This window comes from Leucoraja erinacea, unplaced genomic scaffold (genome assembly GCF_028641065.1).
Source record: "Leucoraja erinacea ecotype New England unplaced genomic scaffold, Leri_hhj_1 Leri_397S, whole genome shotgun sequence".
Taxonomy (NCBI): domain Eukaryota; kingdom Metazoa; phylum Chordata; class Chondrichthyes; order Rajiformes; family Rajidae; genus Leucoraja; species Leucoraja erinaceus.
Window position 1 is genome coordinate 1 of NW_026576298.1, and position 17,326 is coordinate 17,326.

The 17,326-nt window shown below is 46.5% G+C and overlaps 1 protein-coding gene across 1 annotated transcript in view; it reads right to left on the bottom strand.

The window, feature by feature from the left end:
- Positions 1-959: 959 nt before the first annotated feature.
- Positions 960-17,326, bottom strand: part of LOC129693703 (integrin alpha-10-like) — a 63,222-nt gene continuing 46,855 nt past the window's right edge. The window contains exons 9-15 of the mRNA XM_055630483.1: positions 16,354-16,519; positions 15,246-15,319; positions 9,029-9,173; positions 5,446-5,594; positions 3,924-4,067; positions 2,635-2,838; positions 960-1,292 (exon numbers count right to left, since the gene is read on the bottom strand). Coding sequence (XP_055486458.1) covers positions 1,158-1,292; positions 2,635-2,838; positions 3,924-4,067; positions 5,446-5,594; positions 9,029-9,173; positions 15,246-15,319; positions 16,354-16,519 — 1,017 coding nt within the window. The 3' untranslated portion in view covers positions 960-1,157. The remainder of the gene's footprint in view (positions 1,293-2,634; positions 2,839-3,923; positions 4,068-5,445; positions 5,595-9,028; positions 9,174-15,245; positions 15,320-16,353; positions 16,520-17,326) is intronic.

Genomic DNA, 17,326 nt, shown 5'->3' on the forward strand with positions numbered 1-17,326 from the left:
ATGCCCGGGTGGCGATTTCGCCCTGGCTTGAAGCACCGTGGCGGTGACGCGTGACGTCTTTCGGCCGTTGCCTGGCAACCCCCCTCTGCAACATGTTGATGGCGGGCTTGCTTAACTCCCCTACACGGTTCACCTGGAACCATCGTCTGAGGATCCTGGAGAAGAGGGGATAGAGAGAGAGAGAGTATAATAATGCCGGTCACTTTTGTAAAAAGGGAACATACAACCGGGATCTGGTGTCCCTTGTGTACATCATCGCCCCATAAAAGTAAGCATGCCAGGTGCAGCAGGAATGAAGAAAGCGAATGGCATGTTGGCCTTTATAACAAGAGGAGTCGAGTATAGGAGCAAAGAGGTCCTTCTGCAGTGTACAGGGCCCTATTGAGACCACACCTGGAGTATTGTGTGCAGTTTTGGTCCCCTAATTTGAGGAAGGAAATTCTTGCTATTGAGGGAGCCCAGCGTAGGTTCACCAGGTTAATTCCCGGGTTGGCGGGACTGTCATATGCTGAGAGAATGGAGCAGCTGTGGGCTTGTACACTCTAGAGTTCAGAAGGATGAGAGGGGGATCTCATTGAAACATATAAGATTGTTAAGGGTTTGGACACGCTCAGAGGCAGGAAACATGTTCCCGATGGTTACACAGAAAAGCTGGAGAAACTCAGCGGGTGCAGCAGCATCTATGGAGCGAAGGAAATAGGCAACGTTTCGGGCCGAAACCCTTCTTCAGACTTCACCCGCTGAGTTTCTCCAGCTTTTCTGTGTAACCTTCGATACTACAGCATCTGCAGTTCCCTCTTAAACATGTTCCCGATGTTGGGGGAGTCCAGAACCAGGGGCCACAGTTTAAGAATAAGGGGTAAGCCATTTAGAATGGAGACAAGAAGACACTTTTTCTCACAGAGAGTTGTGAGTCTGTCTCCGAGGGCGGTGGAGGCCGGTTCTCTGGATGCTTTCAAGAGAGAGCTAGATAGGGCTCTTAAAGATAGTGGAGTCAGGGGAGACGGCAGGAACGGGGTACTGATTGGGGATGATCAGCCATGATCACACCGAATGGCGGTGCTGGCTCGAAGGGCCGAATGTCCTCCTCCTGCACCTATTTTCTATGTGAGCCTCGAGCCGTTTACAGTGTGGGTGCCGATACACGATGCTGTGACTTACCCAAACACCAGGGCTTTGCCGAAGGCACCGACCGCCACGTCGATCAGCCCGTCTCCATCCACGTCCATCTGCCCGTCCGCGCTGCGGCCAAAATACCGCAGCCCGGGGTCCAGCGTGGAGGCTGCGATCCTCTGGGGGCAAGAAAGGGGGGACATAGAAACATAGACAATAGGTGCAGGAGTAGAGGCCATTCGGCCCTTCGAGCCTGCACCGCCATTCAATATGATCATGGCTGATCATCCAACTCAGTATCCCGTACCTGCCTTCTCTCCATACCCCCTGATCCCCTTAGCCACAAGGGCCACATCTAACTCCCTCTTAAATATAGCCAATGAACTGTGGCCTCAACTACCCTCTGTGGCAGAGAGTTCCAGAGATTCACCACTCTCTGCGTGAAAAAAGTTCTTCTCATCTCGGTTTTAAAGGATTTCCCCTTTATCCTTAAGCTGTGACCCCTTGTCCTGGACTTCCCTAACATCGGGAAGAATCTAGCCTGTCCAACCCCTTAAGAATTTTGTAAGTTTCTATAAGATCCCCTCTCAATCTTCTAAATTCTAGAGAGTATAAACCAGTCTATCCAGTCTTTCTTCATAAGACAGTCCTGACATCCCAGGAATCAGTCTGGTGAACCGTCTCTGCACTCCCTCTATGGCAATAATGTCCTTCCTCAGATTTGGAGACCAAAACTGTACGCAATACTCCAGGTGTGGTCTCACCAAGACCCTGTACAACTGCAGTAGAACCTCTCTGCTCCTATACTCAAATCCAGTGAGAGCCGCTGTCTAATGTTGCTAGAGAGGACGACATACAAACTCCACATAGACAGCACCCGCCGTCAGTATCGAACGGATTCACAAATCTCTGGCTGAAAAAAAAATCCTCAAAATTTCTTCCTCAAAGCGGTCGGCCATTTTCCTCAAAATGGCCGACCCCTTGTTCTTAAACTGTGTGTGACCCCTGGTTCTGGACTCCCCCCAACATGGGGAACATTTACCCAGCATCTAGCCTTGATAGAGGTCTTTAAAATGATGAGAGGGATAGACAGAGTTGACGTGAATAAGCTTATTCCATTGGGAGTAGGGAAGATTCAAACAAGAGGACATGATTTGAGAATTAAGGGACAGAAGTTTAGGGGTAACATGAGGGGGAACTTCTTTACTCAGAGAGTGGTGGCGGTGTGGAATGAGCTTCCAGTGGTGGAGGCAGGTTCGATTTTGTCATTTAAAAATAAATTGGATAGGTATATGGACGGGAAAGGAGTGGAGGGTTATGGTCTGAGCGCAGGTAGACGGGACTAGGGGAGAGTAAGGGTTCGGCACGGTCTAGAAGAGCCGAGATGGCCTGTTTCCGTGCTGTAATGGTTATATGGTTATTTGTCCTCTGATCCTCGATTCCCCTTCTCTGGGGAAGAGACTCCGTGCATCGACCCGCTGAGTTACAGATATTCTATTCCGTGCTTGCTTGCGGGCTGACCTGTTTGTGGGCGGGTTGGATGGTGCGTCTGTGTCCATGGTAGATGTAGACCGCCCCCCGGTGGCCGTCCTCCAAGGGCGCACCCACCACCGCGTCATTCCACGTGTCGTAGTTGAGGTCGGGGACGGAGATGAGGGTGAAACCAAAACGGGCGTCCTGCGTTTTCGGCCCAGCGACCAGGGTGTGGCTGAACCGCAGTGAACGCTGAGAAGGACACAGAAACATAAAAATGTTCTCAATCAGTACCCCGTTCCTGCCTTCTCCCCAATATTCCTTGATTCCGCTAGCCATAAGAGCTAAATGTAACTCTCTCTTGAAAACATCCAGTGAATCGGCCTCCACTGCCTTCTGTGGCAGAGAATTCCACAGATTCACAACTCTCTGGGTGAAAAGGTTTTTCCTCAACTCAGTCCTAAATGGTCGACCCCTTATTCTTAAACTGTGTGACCCCTGGTTCTGGACTCCCCCGAACATCGGGGAACATTTTTCCTGCATCTAGTCCGTCCAAACCCTTAAGAAAAAAAAATAGAAAAGAAAAAAAGAGAAAAAGAGAAAATAGAAAAAAAGGGAAAAAGAAAAAAGAGAAAAAAAAGGAAAAGAAAGAAAAAAGAAAAAAGAGAAAAAAGAAAAAAAAAAAATAAAAAAAGAGAAAAGAGAAAAAGAAAAAAGAGAAAAAAAAAGAGAAAAAAAACAAAAAAGAAAAAAAGAAGAAAAAGAAAAAGAAAAAAGAGAAAAAAGAGAAAAAAAAAAAAGAGAAAAAGAAAAAGAAAAAAGAAAAAAAAAAAAAAAAAAAAAAAAAAAAAAAAAAAGAAAAAAGAAAAAAGAGGAAAAAGAAAAAAAGAAAAAAAGAAAAAGGAAAAAAAGGAGGAAAAAAAGAAAAAAAAAAAAAAAAAAAAAAAAAAAGAAAAAAAAAAAAAAAAAAAAAAAAAAAAAAAAAAAAAAAAAAAAAAAAAAAAAAAAAAAAAAAGAAAAAAAAAAAAAAAAAAAAAAAGAAAAAAAAAGAAAAAAAAAAAAAAAAAAAAAAGAAAGAAAAAAAAGGAAAAAAAAAAAAAAAAAAGAAAAAAAAAAAAAAGAAAAAAAAAAACAGAAGGAAAAAAGGAAAAAGAAAAAGAAGAAAAGGAAGTAAGAAAAAAAGAAAAAGAAAAAGAAAAAAAAAGTTAAAAAAAAGAAAAAGAACAAAAAAAGAAAAAGAAAAAAAAAAAAAAATAAAACAAAAGAAACAAAGGAAAAGAAGGTGACGGTGAGTCCCGATGGAGGGCGGCGATGGAGAGTTCCCGCTCCACACTCACCTCCCGCACTGTGTAAACATAGACCTTTCCAGTTTCCTTGTAGCCGGCTCCAAGGTACATGGGGGCTGCGACCAGCAGCACGTCGGTCACCTGATCACCATCCACGTCCACCGGGCAAACCTCGCTTCCAAAGTACGATCCAATCTGCAACACGATGGATGGAAAAATCAAAGGGCGTTCTTTTCCAAAACCTCAAAATCGGTGCAGGAAATAGGTGCAGGAGTAGGCCATTCGGCCCTTCGAGCCAGCGCCGCCATTCAATATGATCATCATCCAGAATCAGTGCCCACGTTCCTGCTTTCTCCCCATATTCCTTGATACTGTTAGCCCCAAGAGCTGAATCTAACTCTCTCTTGAAAACATTCAGTGAATTGGCCTCCACTGCCTTCTGTGGCGGAGAACTCTCTGGGTGAAATTTTTTTTTCCTCATCTTAGTCTTTAGGAAGTTTGGATGATCAGCCATGTAGCTCTACACAACAACCAAACATCTGTAGCCCTCTTTTGCTCTGGTATTTTATTCAATTCACATGTTTAATCGATAATGTTTTATTATTAATGTTTCATGTTTTATGTGTCATTCGTAACTGTCACTGTATGTCATGTTGTCACTTGCGGGCGGAGCACCAAGGCAAATTCCTTGTATGTGAATATACTTGGCCAATAAATGTATTCATTCATTCATGATGGTATTGAATGGCAGTGCTGGCTCGAAGGGCCGAATGGCCTAGTCCTGCACCATGTTTCCCAAAAAAAAAGAAAAAAAAGAAAAAAAAGAAGGGTTTCGCCCCAAAACGTTGTCTATTTCCTTCGCTCCATAGATGCTGCCTCACCCGCTGAGTTTCTCCAGCACTTTTGTCTACCTGGGATGTAATGTTAAAATTGTACAAGGCATTGGTGAGACCAAATCTGGAGTATGGTGTACAATTTTGGTCGCCCCATTATAGGAAGGATGTCAACAAAATAGAGAGAGTGCAGAGGAGATTTACTAGAATGTTGCCTGGGTTTCAACAACTAAGTTACAGAGATAGGTTGAATAAGTTAGGTCTTTATTCTCTGGAGCGCAGAAGGTTAAGGGGGGACTTGATAGAGGTCTTTAAAATGATGAGAGGGATAGACAGAGTTGACGTGGATAAGCTTTTCCCATTGATAGTAGGGAAGATTCAAACAAGAGGACATGACTTCAGAATTAAGGGACAGAAGTTTAGGGGTAACATGAGGGGGAACTTCTTTACTCAGAGAGTGGTAGCGGTGTGGAATGAGCTTCCAGTGGAAGTGGTGGAGGCAGGTTATTTGGTATCATTTAAAAATAAATTGGATAGGCATATGGATGAGAAGGGAATGGAGGGTTATGGTATGAGTGCAGGCAGGTGGGACTAAGGGGAAAAAAAGTTGTTCGGCACGGACTTGTAGGGCCGAGATGGCCTGTTTCCGTGCTGTAATTGTTATATGGTTATATGTTATATGGTTACCATGTTTTCCGTGTATGTAAAATATGCAGGGGTGGGCAGTCTGGGCCCCGTACCTGTTCCCCGACCAGGGACTGATGAATGGTCACGTTCCCCGTTGTGTCCATGTTGAAGAGGATGACCTTGCCTTTGTGCTTGTATCTGGGCGCTCCCGCCACATAGACACTCTGTCCGTTCCTCTGTTTCAGCGACGACACTGTGTAGCCTGGACGTAGGGGGAGGACAAAGTCAGAGGGAAAAGGTCGTAAGCGATCGGAGTAGAATTAGGCCATTCGGCCCATCATGTCTACTCCGCCATTCATTTCGTGGCTGATCTATCTCTCCCTCCTAACCCCATTCTCCTGCCTTCTCCTGACACCCACACTAATCAAGAATCTATCGATCTCTGCCTTAGAAATTACAGGGTTCGATCCCGACCATGCCTGCTGTCTGCGCGGAGTTTGCACGTTCTCTGCGTTGGATTTTTCTCTGAGTCACTTTACTTGACTTTAGACTTTTTGAGATCCAGCGTGCAAACTGGCCCTTCAGCCCATCAAGTCCGTGCCGACTAGTGATCAACCCCTATCCTACACACACACTAGGGAACGTTTGGCGACCTGGTGATGTAGCAGTAGAAACATAGACAATAGGTGCAGGAGTCGGCCATTCGGCCCTTCGAGCCAGCACCGCCATTCAACATGATCACGACTGATCATCCACAATCAGTACCCCGTTCCAGCTTTTTCCCCATATCCCTTAATTCCGTTAGCCCAAAGAGCTAAATCGAACTCTTTCTTGAAAAGGTAGAGTTGCTGCCTCACAGCGCCAGAGACCCGGGTGCTGTCTGTACGGAGTTTGCACGTTCTGCCCGTGACCTGCGTGGGTTTTCTCCGAGATCTTCGGCAGATGCAGGAAGATTGTTCCCGATGTTGGGGAAGTCCAGAACAAGGGGGTCACAGTTTAAGGATAAGGGGGAAATCTTTTAGGACCGAGATGAGGAAAACATTTTTCACACAGCGAGTGGTGAATCTGTGGAATTCTCTGCCACAGAAGGTAGTTGAGGCCACAGTTCATTGGCTATATTTAAGAGGGAGTTCGATGTGGCCCTTGTGGCTAAAGGGATCAGGGGGTATGGAGAGAAGGCAGGGATGGGATACTGATTTGGATGATCAGCCATGATCATATTGAATGGCGAATGGTGCAGGCTCGAAGGGCCGAATGGCCTACTCCTGCACCTATTTTCTATGTTTCCATGTTTCCTCCCACACTCCAAAGACGTGCAGGTTTGTAGGTTAATTGACTTTGTGTAAGTGTAAATTGTCAAAGTGTAAAAAGTGTGTATAGGATAGTGCTAGTGTGCAGGCAGATCGCTGGTCAGTGCGGACTTGGTGGGCCTAAGGGCTGTAACTCTAAACTAAACAACACCACATCGCTGAGGCCAGGAGTCACATTGTACATCAGAGAACGGCAGATTTTCTACACCTTAAGGACATCTGTGAGCCAGATGGCTTTTAGCAACAATTTTAATTTCAATTCCAGATTTATTAAATTACTCGATTTTGGAGTATTGTGTGCAGTTTTGGTCCCCTAATTCGAGAGAGGACATTCTTGCTATTGAGGGAGCCCAGCGTGGGTTTACAAGGTTAATTCCCGGGATGGCGGGACTGTCATATGATGAGAGACTGGAGCGGCTGGGCTTGTACACTATGGAGTTTAGAAGGATGAGAGGGCATCTCATTGAAACATAGAAACATAGAAATTAGGTGCAGGAGTAGGCCATTCGGCCCTTCGAGCCTGCACCGCCATTCAATATGATCATGGCTGATCATCCAACTCAGTATCCCGTACCTGCCTTCTCTCCATACCCTCTGATCCCCTTGGCCACAAGGGCCACATCTAACTCCCTCTTAAATATAGCCAATGAACTGGCCTCAACTACCCTCTGTGGCAGAGAGTTCCAGAGATTCACCATGTAAGATTGTTAAGGGTTTGGACATGCTAGAGGCAGGAAACATGTTCCCGATGTTGGGGGAGTCCAAAACCAGGGGCCACACACAGTTTAAAAATAAGGGGTAAGCCATTTAGAACAGAGACGAGGAAACACTTTTTCTCACAGAGAGTTGTGAGTCTGTGGAATTCTCTGCCTCAGAGGCCGGTTCTCTGGATACTTTCAAGAGAGAGCTAGATAGGGCTCTTAAAGATAGCGGAGTCAGGGGATATGGGGAGAAGGCAGGAACGATGTACTGATTGGGGATGATCAGCCATGATCACATTGAGTGGCGGTGTTGGCTCGAAGGACCGAATGGCCTACTACTGCACCTAGAGTCACTGCCTCGCAGCATCAGAGACCCGGGTTCGCTATCCCGACTACGGATGCTGTCTGTACGGAGTTTGCACGGTCTCCCCGTGACCTGCGTGGGTTTTCTCTGAGATCTTCGGTCTCCTCCCACACTCCAAAGACGTTTAGAGGTTTGGAGATTAATTGGCTTGGTGTACGTGTAAAATTGTATCCAGGATATGCGGGGATCGCTGGTCGGTGCAGACCTAGTGGGCCGAAGGGCCTGTTTCCGCACTGTACCTCTAAGCTATACTAAGCACGAAGCTAATTTAAGCTCTGTGCGTCTACCCCTATCTATTCCTCTCATGATCATACAGTGTCCACTTCTATAAGATCACCTTATCTATGGTGGTGCAGCGGTAGAGTTGCTGCCTTGCAGTGCCAGAGACCCGGGTTCGATCCCGACTACGGGTGCTGTCAGCGCGGAGTTTGCACGTTACATAGAAACATAGAAAATAGGTGCAGGAGTAGAGGCCATTCGGTCCTTCGAGCCTGCACCGCCATTCAATATGATCATGGCTGATCATCCAACTCAGTATCCTGTACCTGCCTTCTCTCCATACCGGATTCAGATTCAATTTTAATTGTCATTGTCAGTGTACAGTACAGAGACAACGAAATGCATACCCCCTGATCCCTTTAGCCACAAGGGCCACATCTAACTCCCCCTTAAATATAGCCAATGAACTGTGTGGCCTCAACTACCCTCTGTGGCAGAGAATTCCACAGATTCACCACTCTCTGTGTGGAAAATGTTTTTCTCATCTCGGTCCTAAAAGATTTCCCCCTTATCCTTAAACTGTGAGACCCCTTGTTCTGGACTTCCCCAACATCGGGAACAATCTTCCTGCATCTAGCCTGTCCAACCCCTTAAGAATTTTGTAAGTTTCTATAAGATCCCCCCTCAATCTTCTAAATTCTAGCGAGTATAAGCCGAGTCTATCCAGTCTTTGTTCATATGAAAGTCCTGACATCCCAGGAATCAGTCTGGTGAACCTTCTCTGTACTCCCTCTATGGCAAGAATGTCTTCATAGAGGGAGATTAGGAGACCAAAACTGTACGCAATACTCCAGGTGTGGTCTCACCAAGACCCTGTACAACTGCAGTGGAACCTCCCTGCTCCTATACTCAAATCCTCTATGGCAAGAATGTCTTTCCTCAGATTAGGAGACCAAAACTGTACGCAATACTCCAGGTGTGGTCTCACCAAGACCCTGTACAACTGCAGTAGAACCTCCCTGCTCCTGTACTCAAATCCTTTTGCTATGAAGTGCCACGTTCTCCCCGTGGCACTTACACTCTGGTGGCTCTCAAAACTTACCCAGGTAGGCTGCATGGTTGTTCAAGGCCTTGGGGAACTCATTGCTCAGGGCTTCTCTGGAGGTGATCACGTGCCCGTGAGCGCTCTGTCTCACCACCGCTCCATTCCAGTCGTACGCCCCGACAGCGCCCAGCAGTAATCCATTCTGGGACACGCACAGGGGAAGAAACACAGCGCGTTCAATTTAAGAGTCTCCTAATTTGAGGAAGGACATCCTTGTGATTGAAGCAGTGCAGTGTCGGTTCACGAGTCGATCCCTGGGATGGCGGGACCGTCATATGAAGAAAGATTGAAAAGACTAGGCTTGTATTCACTGGAGTTTAGAAGGATGAGGGTGTGGGGATCTTATAAAATCATATAAATGCATTTCGTTGTCTCTGTACTGTACACTGACAATGACAATTAAAATTGAATCTGAATCTGAATCTAAAATTATAAAAGGACTGGACGAGCTAGATGCAGGAAAAATGTTGGGCGAGTCCAGAACCAGGGGCCACACACACAGTCTTAGAATAAAGGGGAGGCCATTTAAGACTGAGGTGAGAAAAAACTTTTTCACTCAGAGAGTTGTGAATTTGTGGAATTCCCTGCCACAGAGGGCAGTGGAGGCCAAGTCACTGGATGGATTTAAGAGAGAGTTAGATAGAGCTCTAGGGGCTGGTGGAGTCAAGGGATATGGGGAGAAGGCAGGCACGGGTTATTGATTGGGGACGATCAGCCATGATCACAATGAATGGCGGTGCTGGCTCGAAGGGCCGAATGGCCTCCTCCTGCACCTATTGTCCATGTTTCTATGTTTCTAAGTCATGAGCGTCTACTGCACTGAAATGGGACAACAAAAATTCTTCTATGCAACAGCAGAACTGTCCAGCTCATCATACTTGCTATTGAGGGAGTGCAGCATAGGCTCACCAGGTTAATTCCCGGGATGGCGGGACTGTCATATGATGAAAGAAGGTGGGCAAAAATGCTGGAGAAACTCAGCGGGTGAGGCAGCATCTATGGAGCGAAGGAATAGGTGACGTTTCGACCCGAAACGTCACCTATACCTTCGCTCCATAGATGCTGCCTCACCCGCTGAGTTTCTCCAGCATTTTTGTCTACCTTCGATCTTTCCAGCATCTGCAGTTCTTTCTTAAATATGATGAAAGAATGGGCTGGTCTTCTCTATAATTTAGGAGGATGAGGAGATCTTATAGAAACATATAAAAGTCGAGCCAGCATCGCCATTCAATATGGTCACGGCTGATCATCCACAATCAGTACCTCGTTCCTGCTTTCTCCCCATATCCCTTGATTCCGTTAGCCCCAAGAGCTAGATCTAACTCTCTGTTGAAAACATCCAGCCTCCACTGCCTTCTGTGGCAGAGAATTCCACAGATTCACAACTCTCTGGGTGAAAACTCTTAGAAACATAGAAACATAGAAATTAGGTGCAGGAGTAGGCCATTCGGCCCTTCGAGCCTGCACCGCCATTTAATATGATCATGGCTGATCATCCAACTCAGTATCCCGTACCTGCCTTCTCTCCATACCCTCTGATCCCCTTGGCCACAAGGGCCACATCTAACTCCCTCTTAAATATAGCCAACGAACTGGCCTCAACTACCCTCTGTGGCAGAGAGTTCCAGAGATTCACCACTCTCTGTGTGAAAAAAGTTCTCCTCATCTCGGTTTTAAAGGATTTCCCCCTTATCCTTAAGCTGTGACCCCTTGTCCTGGACTTCCCCAACATCGGGCACAATCTTCCTGCATCTAGCCTGTCCAACCCCTTAAGAATTTTGTAAGTTTCTATAAGATCCCCTCTCAATCTCCTAAATTCTAGAGAGTATAAACCAAGTCTATCCAGTCTTTAGGATAGTCACGGTGGCGCAGCGGTGGAGTGCACAGCGAATGCAGCGCCGGAGACCCGGGTTCGAACCCGACTACGGGTGCTGTCTGTACGGAGTTTGCACGTTCTCCGCCTGGGTTTTCTCCGCGATCTTCTGTCTCTTCCCACACTCCAAAGACGTGCAGGTTTGAAGGTTAAATGGCTTGGTAAATGTACAAATGTGTGTATAGGATAGTGTTAGCGAGCGGGGATCGATAGAAGGCGCGGACCCGGTGGGCCGAAGGGCCTGTTTCCGCGCTTCGATCTCTAAACTAAACTAAAATGTTTTTCCCCAAAGTGGGGCCTCGACCCGAAACGTCACCAATCCCTTCCCCCCCAGAGACGCTGCCTGTCCCGACGAGTTACTCCAGCTTTTTTTACGCCTATCCTCGGTTGAAACCAGCATCTGCAGTTTCTTCCTACGCATACTTTTCCGACATCCTGTGTTAGATGAGCGGAATTTTCCTCCGATTACTGGGAATACCAAAGCCATTGTTCTTTAGATCTCGTCATCGCCTCGATTCCCCAAAGGGCCACGATTCCATCATTCACTCTGGCAACTATTCGACACCCAAGCCAAATTTCTGCAAACGTTTCGGAGCCTATTTGACTTCAGATCGCATTCCTCAGAAGCAGGTCGACAACAGCAATGATATTGAAGCAAAGAACTGCAAATGCTGGTTAGTACACAAAAGCACACAAAGTGCTGGAGTAACTCAGCGGCACAGGCAGCATCTTTGGAGAATGCGGATAGGTGACGTTTCGAGTCTATACCCTGCTTTATTTTGGTATTTCTAGTTTTGTTTAAAGTCACGTGTACCGAGGTACAGTGAAAAGCTTTTGTTGCGTGCTAACCAGTCAATAGACAATAGACAATAGGTGCAGGAGTAGAGGCCATTTGGCCCTTCGAGCCAGCACCGCCATTCAATGTGATCATGGCTGATCATCCCCAATCAGTACCCCGTTCCTGCCTTCTCCCCATATCCCCTGACTCCGCTATCTTTAAGAGCCCTACATAGCTCTCTCTTGAAAGCATCCATAGAACCGACCTCCACTACCCTCTGAGGCAGAGAATTCCACAGACTCACCACTCTCTGTGAGAAAAAAAGTGTTTCCTCGTCTCCGTTCTAAATGGCTTACTCCTTATTCTTAAACTGTGTGTGTGTTTGTGGCCCCTGGTTCTGGACTCCCCCAACATCGGGAACATGTTTCCTGCCTCTAGCGTGTCCAAACCCTTAACAATCTTATATGTTTCAATGAGATTCCCGCTCATCCTTCTAAACTCTAGAGTGTACAAGCCCGGCTGCTCCAGTCAACGGATGGGCTACACCTGTACATCATTGCAATCAAGCCACCCACAGTGTACAGATACAGGATAAAGGGAATACATTTTTCACCCAACAAACCACTAACAATAGTCTGAAGAAGGGTCTCGGCCCGAAACGTCACCTATTTCCGTCGCTCCATAGATGCTGCTGCACCCGCTGAGTTTCCCCAGCATTTTTGTCTCCCTTTGATTTTCCAGCATCTGCAGTTCCTTCTTAAACAAACCGCTAACAATGGCCCGTTTCTTTTAGCATCGTTACTTTTCCGCACATCTTTCACTCATTGTTGTTTATCTCTCTACATCATCTATATCTCTCGTTTTTCCTTATCCCTAACCAGTCTGAAGAAAGGGTCTCAACCAGAAACGTCACCTATTCCTCCTCTCCAGAGATGTTGCCTGTCCCGCGAAGTTACTCCAGCTTTTCGAGCCTATCTTCGGGCCAATGAGACCGGCCGACCCCTTATTCTTAAACTGTGGCCAACATTCGGAACATGTTTCCAGCCCCTAGCGTGTCCAAACCCTTAATATGGCCCGAAACATTGCCTATTTCCTCCGCTCCATAGATGCTGCCTCACCCGCTGAGTTTCTCCAGCATTTTTGTCTACCTTAATAATCTTATATCTTGTAAGAATAAGGAGTAAGTCATTTAGAACGGAGACGAGGAAACACTTTTTCTCACAGAGAGTTGTGAGTCTGTGGAATTCTCTGCCTCAGAGGGCGGTGGAGGCCGGTTCTCTGGGTACTTTCAAGCGAGAGCTAGATAGAGCTCTTAAAGATAGCGGAGTCAGGAGATATGGGGAGAAGGCAGGAACGGGGTACTGATTGGGGACGATCAACCATGATCACATTGAATGGCGGTGCTGGCTCGAAGGGGCGAATGGCCTACTTCTGCACCTATTGTCTATAAGATATCCTCACATCCTTCTAAATTCTAAATATACAAGCCCAGCCGCTCCATTCTCTCAGCATATGACAGTCCCGCCATCCCGGGAATTAACCTTGTAAACCTACGCTGCACTCCCTCAATAGCAAGAATGTCCTTCCTCAGATTAGGGGACCAAAACTGTATGCAATACTCCAGGTGTGGTCTCACCAGGACCCTGTACAACTGCAGTAGAACCTCCCTGCTCCTATACTCAAATCCTTTTGCTATGAAGAGAGTTAGATAGAGCTCTAGGGGCTAGTGGAGTCAAGGGATATGGGGAGAAGGCAGGCACGGGTTATTGATTGGGGACGATCAGCCATGATCACAATGAATGGCGGTGCTGGCTCGAAGGGCCGAATGGCCTCCTCCTGCACCTACTTTCTATATTTCTATGTTTCTATGATCATGGTTGATCAAGTTCAAATTCAAGTGAGTTTATTGTCATGTGTCCCTGTATAGGACAATGAAATTCTTGCTTTGCTTCAGCACGCAGAACATAGTAGGCATTTACTACAAAACAGATCAGTGGGTCCATATAGCGTGATATAAATATATACACACATGAATAAATAATACACTCATGAACAAATCATCCCCAATCAGTACCCCGTTCCTGCCTTCTCCCCATATCCCCTGACTCCGCTATCTTTAACCCCACTCGCTGAGTTTCTCCAGCATTTTGTGTCGTCCTTTGATTTTTACAGAATTCTTTCTTAAACTAAATTTTCTGATTCTTTAAAACCTGCAACTTCCTAAAGCAACACGTCATCTTTAAAAAAAAATATATATATATTATTCAAATTCATTTTCCCCTCCGAATCAGACTGCTTTGAGACTGGGCGCACTGCAGGAGTCCCTGCACTGGGGCCGGTCCAGGTGAGAATTCAATAAGCCAGTCCTTGATGAATATGAATCTTATTTAGCAATCAATGTTTGGAATCCACGTGCTCTTGGCTGCCTCGCGCTCCGATGGAGAGATGCCAGAGGAGGAAATCGAGGGCTTGTGTTGCAATACTTAGTCGTCTTGAGTTCAGGGCTATTGGCTTTTCACCCAGTTTTTAACGAGACTGCAACGGATTTCGCGACTGTGTGCAGTTTTGGTCGCCTAATTTGAGGAATCACGGCCGATCTATCTCTCCCTCCTCACCCCATTTTCCTGCCTTCTCCCCATAATCTCTGACCCCCTTAATAATAATCAAGAATCTATTTTTCTCTGTCTTAAAAACATCCACTGACTTGTGGCCTCCACCGCCGTCTGTGGCAAAGAATCCCACAGATTCACCACCCTCTGACTAAAGAAATTCCTCCTCATCTCCTTCCTAAAAGATCGTCCTTTAATGCCCTCTGGTCCTAGACTCTCCCACTAGTGGAAACATCCTCTCCACATCCACTCTATTTCACTATTCTGTACGTTTCAATGATGCCCCCCTCTCATTCTTCTGAACTCCCCACCCGAAACGTCGCCCGTTCCTTCTCTCCAGAGATGCTGCCCGTCCCGCTGAGTTACTCAAGCTTTTTGTGTCTGTCTTCGGTTCAAACCAGCATCTGCAGTTCCTTCTTGGAGCAAAGAGGTCCTTCTGCAGTTGTACAGGGCCCTATTGAGACCACACCTGGAGTATTGTGTGCAGTTTTGGTCCCCTAATTTGAGGAAGGACATTCTTGCTATTGAGGGAGTGCAGCATAGGTTTACAAGGTTAATTCCCGGGATGGCGGGACTGTCATATGCTGAGAGAATGGAGCGGCTGGGCTTGTATATTTAGAATTTAGAAGGATGTGAGGATATCTTATAGGAAGGACATTCTTGCCATAGAGGCAGTACAGAGAAGGTTCACCAGACTGATTCCTGGGATGTCAGGACTTTCATATGAAGAAAGACTGGATAGACTTGGTTTGTACTTGCTAGAATTTAGAAGATTGAGAGGGGATCTTATAGAAACATTTTGTGTCTATCTTCAACTTATTATCTGCCAGGCTATGTCCTGCCTCTTATCTCTTCCAGCTTTCTACCCTCCCCCCCACACTCCTCTAAACAAGGGTCCCGACCCGACCCAAAACGTCACCCACACACTTAAATTCCGCTTGGGTTAAGGCTTACCTCCAGAACATGTGCGGAAAATCCTGCCTGCGACATTTCCAGTTCGAACGAGCTTTCGTTGTGATAAATCATACCTGAACAAGCAAGAAAAAGGGGGGGGGAAAGAGAGGAGAGCTTTTATCAGAATCAGAATCAGAATCACACATTATTTGGCAAGTATGTTTTTGCAACATACAAGGAATTTCATTTGCCAGGTCAGGCATACAATTAGAAGCAACAGATCACTTCAAAAACACATTTTAACGTGAACATCGAGAAACACTTTTTCTCACAGAGAGTGGTGAGTCTGTGGAATTGTCTGCCTCAGAGGCCAGTTCTCTGGATACTTTCAAGAGAGAGGACTCTTAAAGATAGCGGAGTCGGGGGATATAGGGAGAAGGCAGGAACGGGGTACTGATTGGGGATACACAAAAATGCTGGAGAAACTCAGCAGATCCAGCAGCATCTATGGAGCGAAGGAAATAGGCAACGTTTCAGGCCGAAACCCTTCTTAGAACCATATAATAATAACCATATAACAATTACAGCACGGAAACAGGCCATCTCGGCCCTACAAGTCCGTGCCGAACAATTTTTTTTCCCCCTTAGTCCCACCTGCCTGCACTCATACCATAACCCTCCATTCCCTTCTCATCCATATGCCTATCCAATTTATTTTTAAATGATACCAATGAACCTGCCTCCACCACTTCCACTGGAAGCTCATTCCACACCGCTACCACTCTCTGAGTAAAGAAGTTCCCCCTCATGTTACCCCTAAACTTCTGAAGTCATGTCCTCTTGTTTGAATCCTCCCTATTCTCAAAGGGAAAAGCTTGTCCACATCAACTTCTTCAGACTGATTGGGGATGATCAGCCATGATCACATTGAATGGCGGTGCTGGCACGAAGGGCCGAATGGCCTCTACTCCTGCACCTATTGTCTATTGTCAGTGTGCGTGTGAGACAGTGTTAGCGTGCGGGGATCGCTGGTCGGCGCGGACCCGGTGGGCCGAAGGGCCTGTTTCCGCGCTGTATCTCTAGACGAAACTATATTGAGTTGCTTAGGTGAATAATAAAACACCATTGAAGATGAACACATACAGACAGGGAAGCAAATCGCCGTTACCTTCTAAGCCAAATATTCGGTCTCCCAACGCATCGACAATATCGTTCAGGGCTGCCTCATCGCTCACGTTGAAAAAATGTTTCTCATCCGGGTCGCTGGCAATGAATTTGATTTCCCTGATAAACGTCTCAGTGTCTTTACGCCTCCGGATGTAGTGGCCCAGTACCTGTGGGGTGAACACAGTATACAATAGACAATAGACAATAGACAATAGGTGCAGGAGGAGGCCATTCGGCCCTTCGAGCCAGCACCGTCATTCAATGTGATCATCCCCAATCAGTACCCCGTTCCTGCCTTCTCCCCATATCCCCCGACTCTCTCTCGCTATCTTTAAGAGCCCTATCTAGCTCTCTCTTGAAATAATTCTCTCCAGAGAACCGGCCTCCACCGCCCTCTGAGGCAGGGAATTCCACAGACTCACAACTCTCTGTGAGAAAAAGTGTTTCCTCGTCTCCGTTCTAAATAGCTTTCTCCTTATTCTTAAACTGTGTGTATGTGTGTGGCCCATGGTTCTGGACTCCCCCAACATCGGGAACATGTTTCCTGCCTCTAGCGTGTCCAAACGCCTATTTCCTTCGCTCCATAGATGCTGCCTCACCCGCTGAGCATTTTTGTCTACCTTAATAATCTTACATGTTTCAATGAGATGCCCCGCTCATCCTTCTAAACTCCAGAGTGTACAAGCCCAGCTGCTCCATTCTCTCAGCATATGACAGTCCCGCCATCCCGTGAATTAACCTGGTGAACCTACGCTGCGCTCCCTCAATAGCAAGAATGTCCTTCCTCAAATTAGGGGACCAAAACTGCACACAATCCTCCAGGTGTGGTCTCACTAGGGCCCTGTACAACTGCAGAAGAACCTCTTTGCTCCTATACTCGACTCCTCTTGCTATGAAGGCCAACATGCCATTCGCTTTCTTCACCGCCTGCTGTACCTGCATGCTTACTTTCATAGACTGATGAACAAGGACCC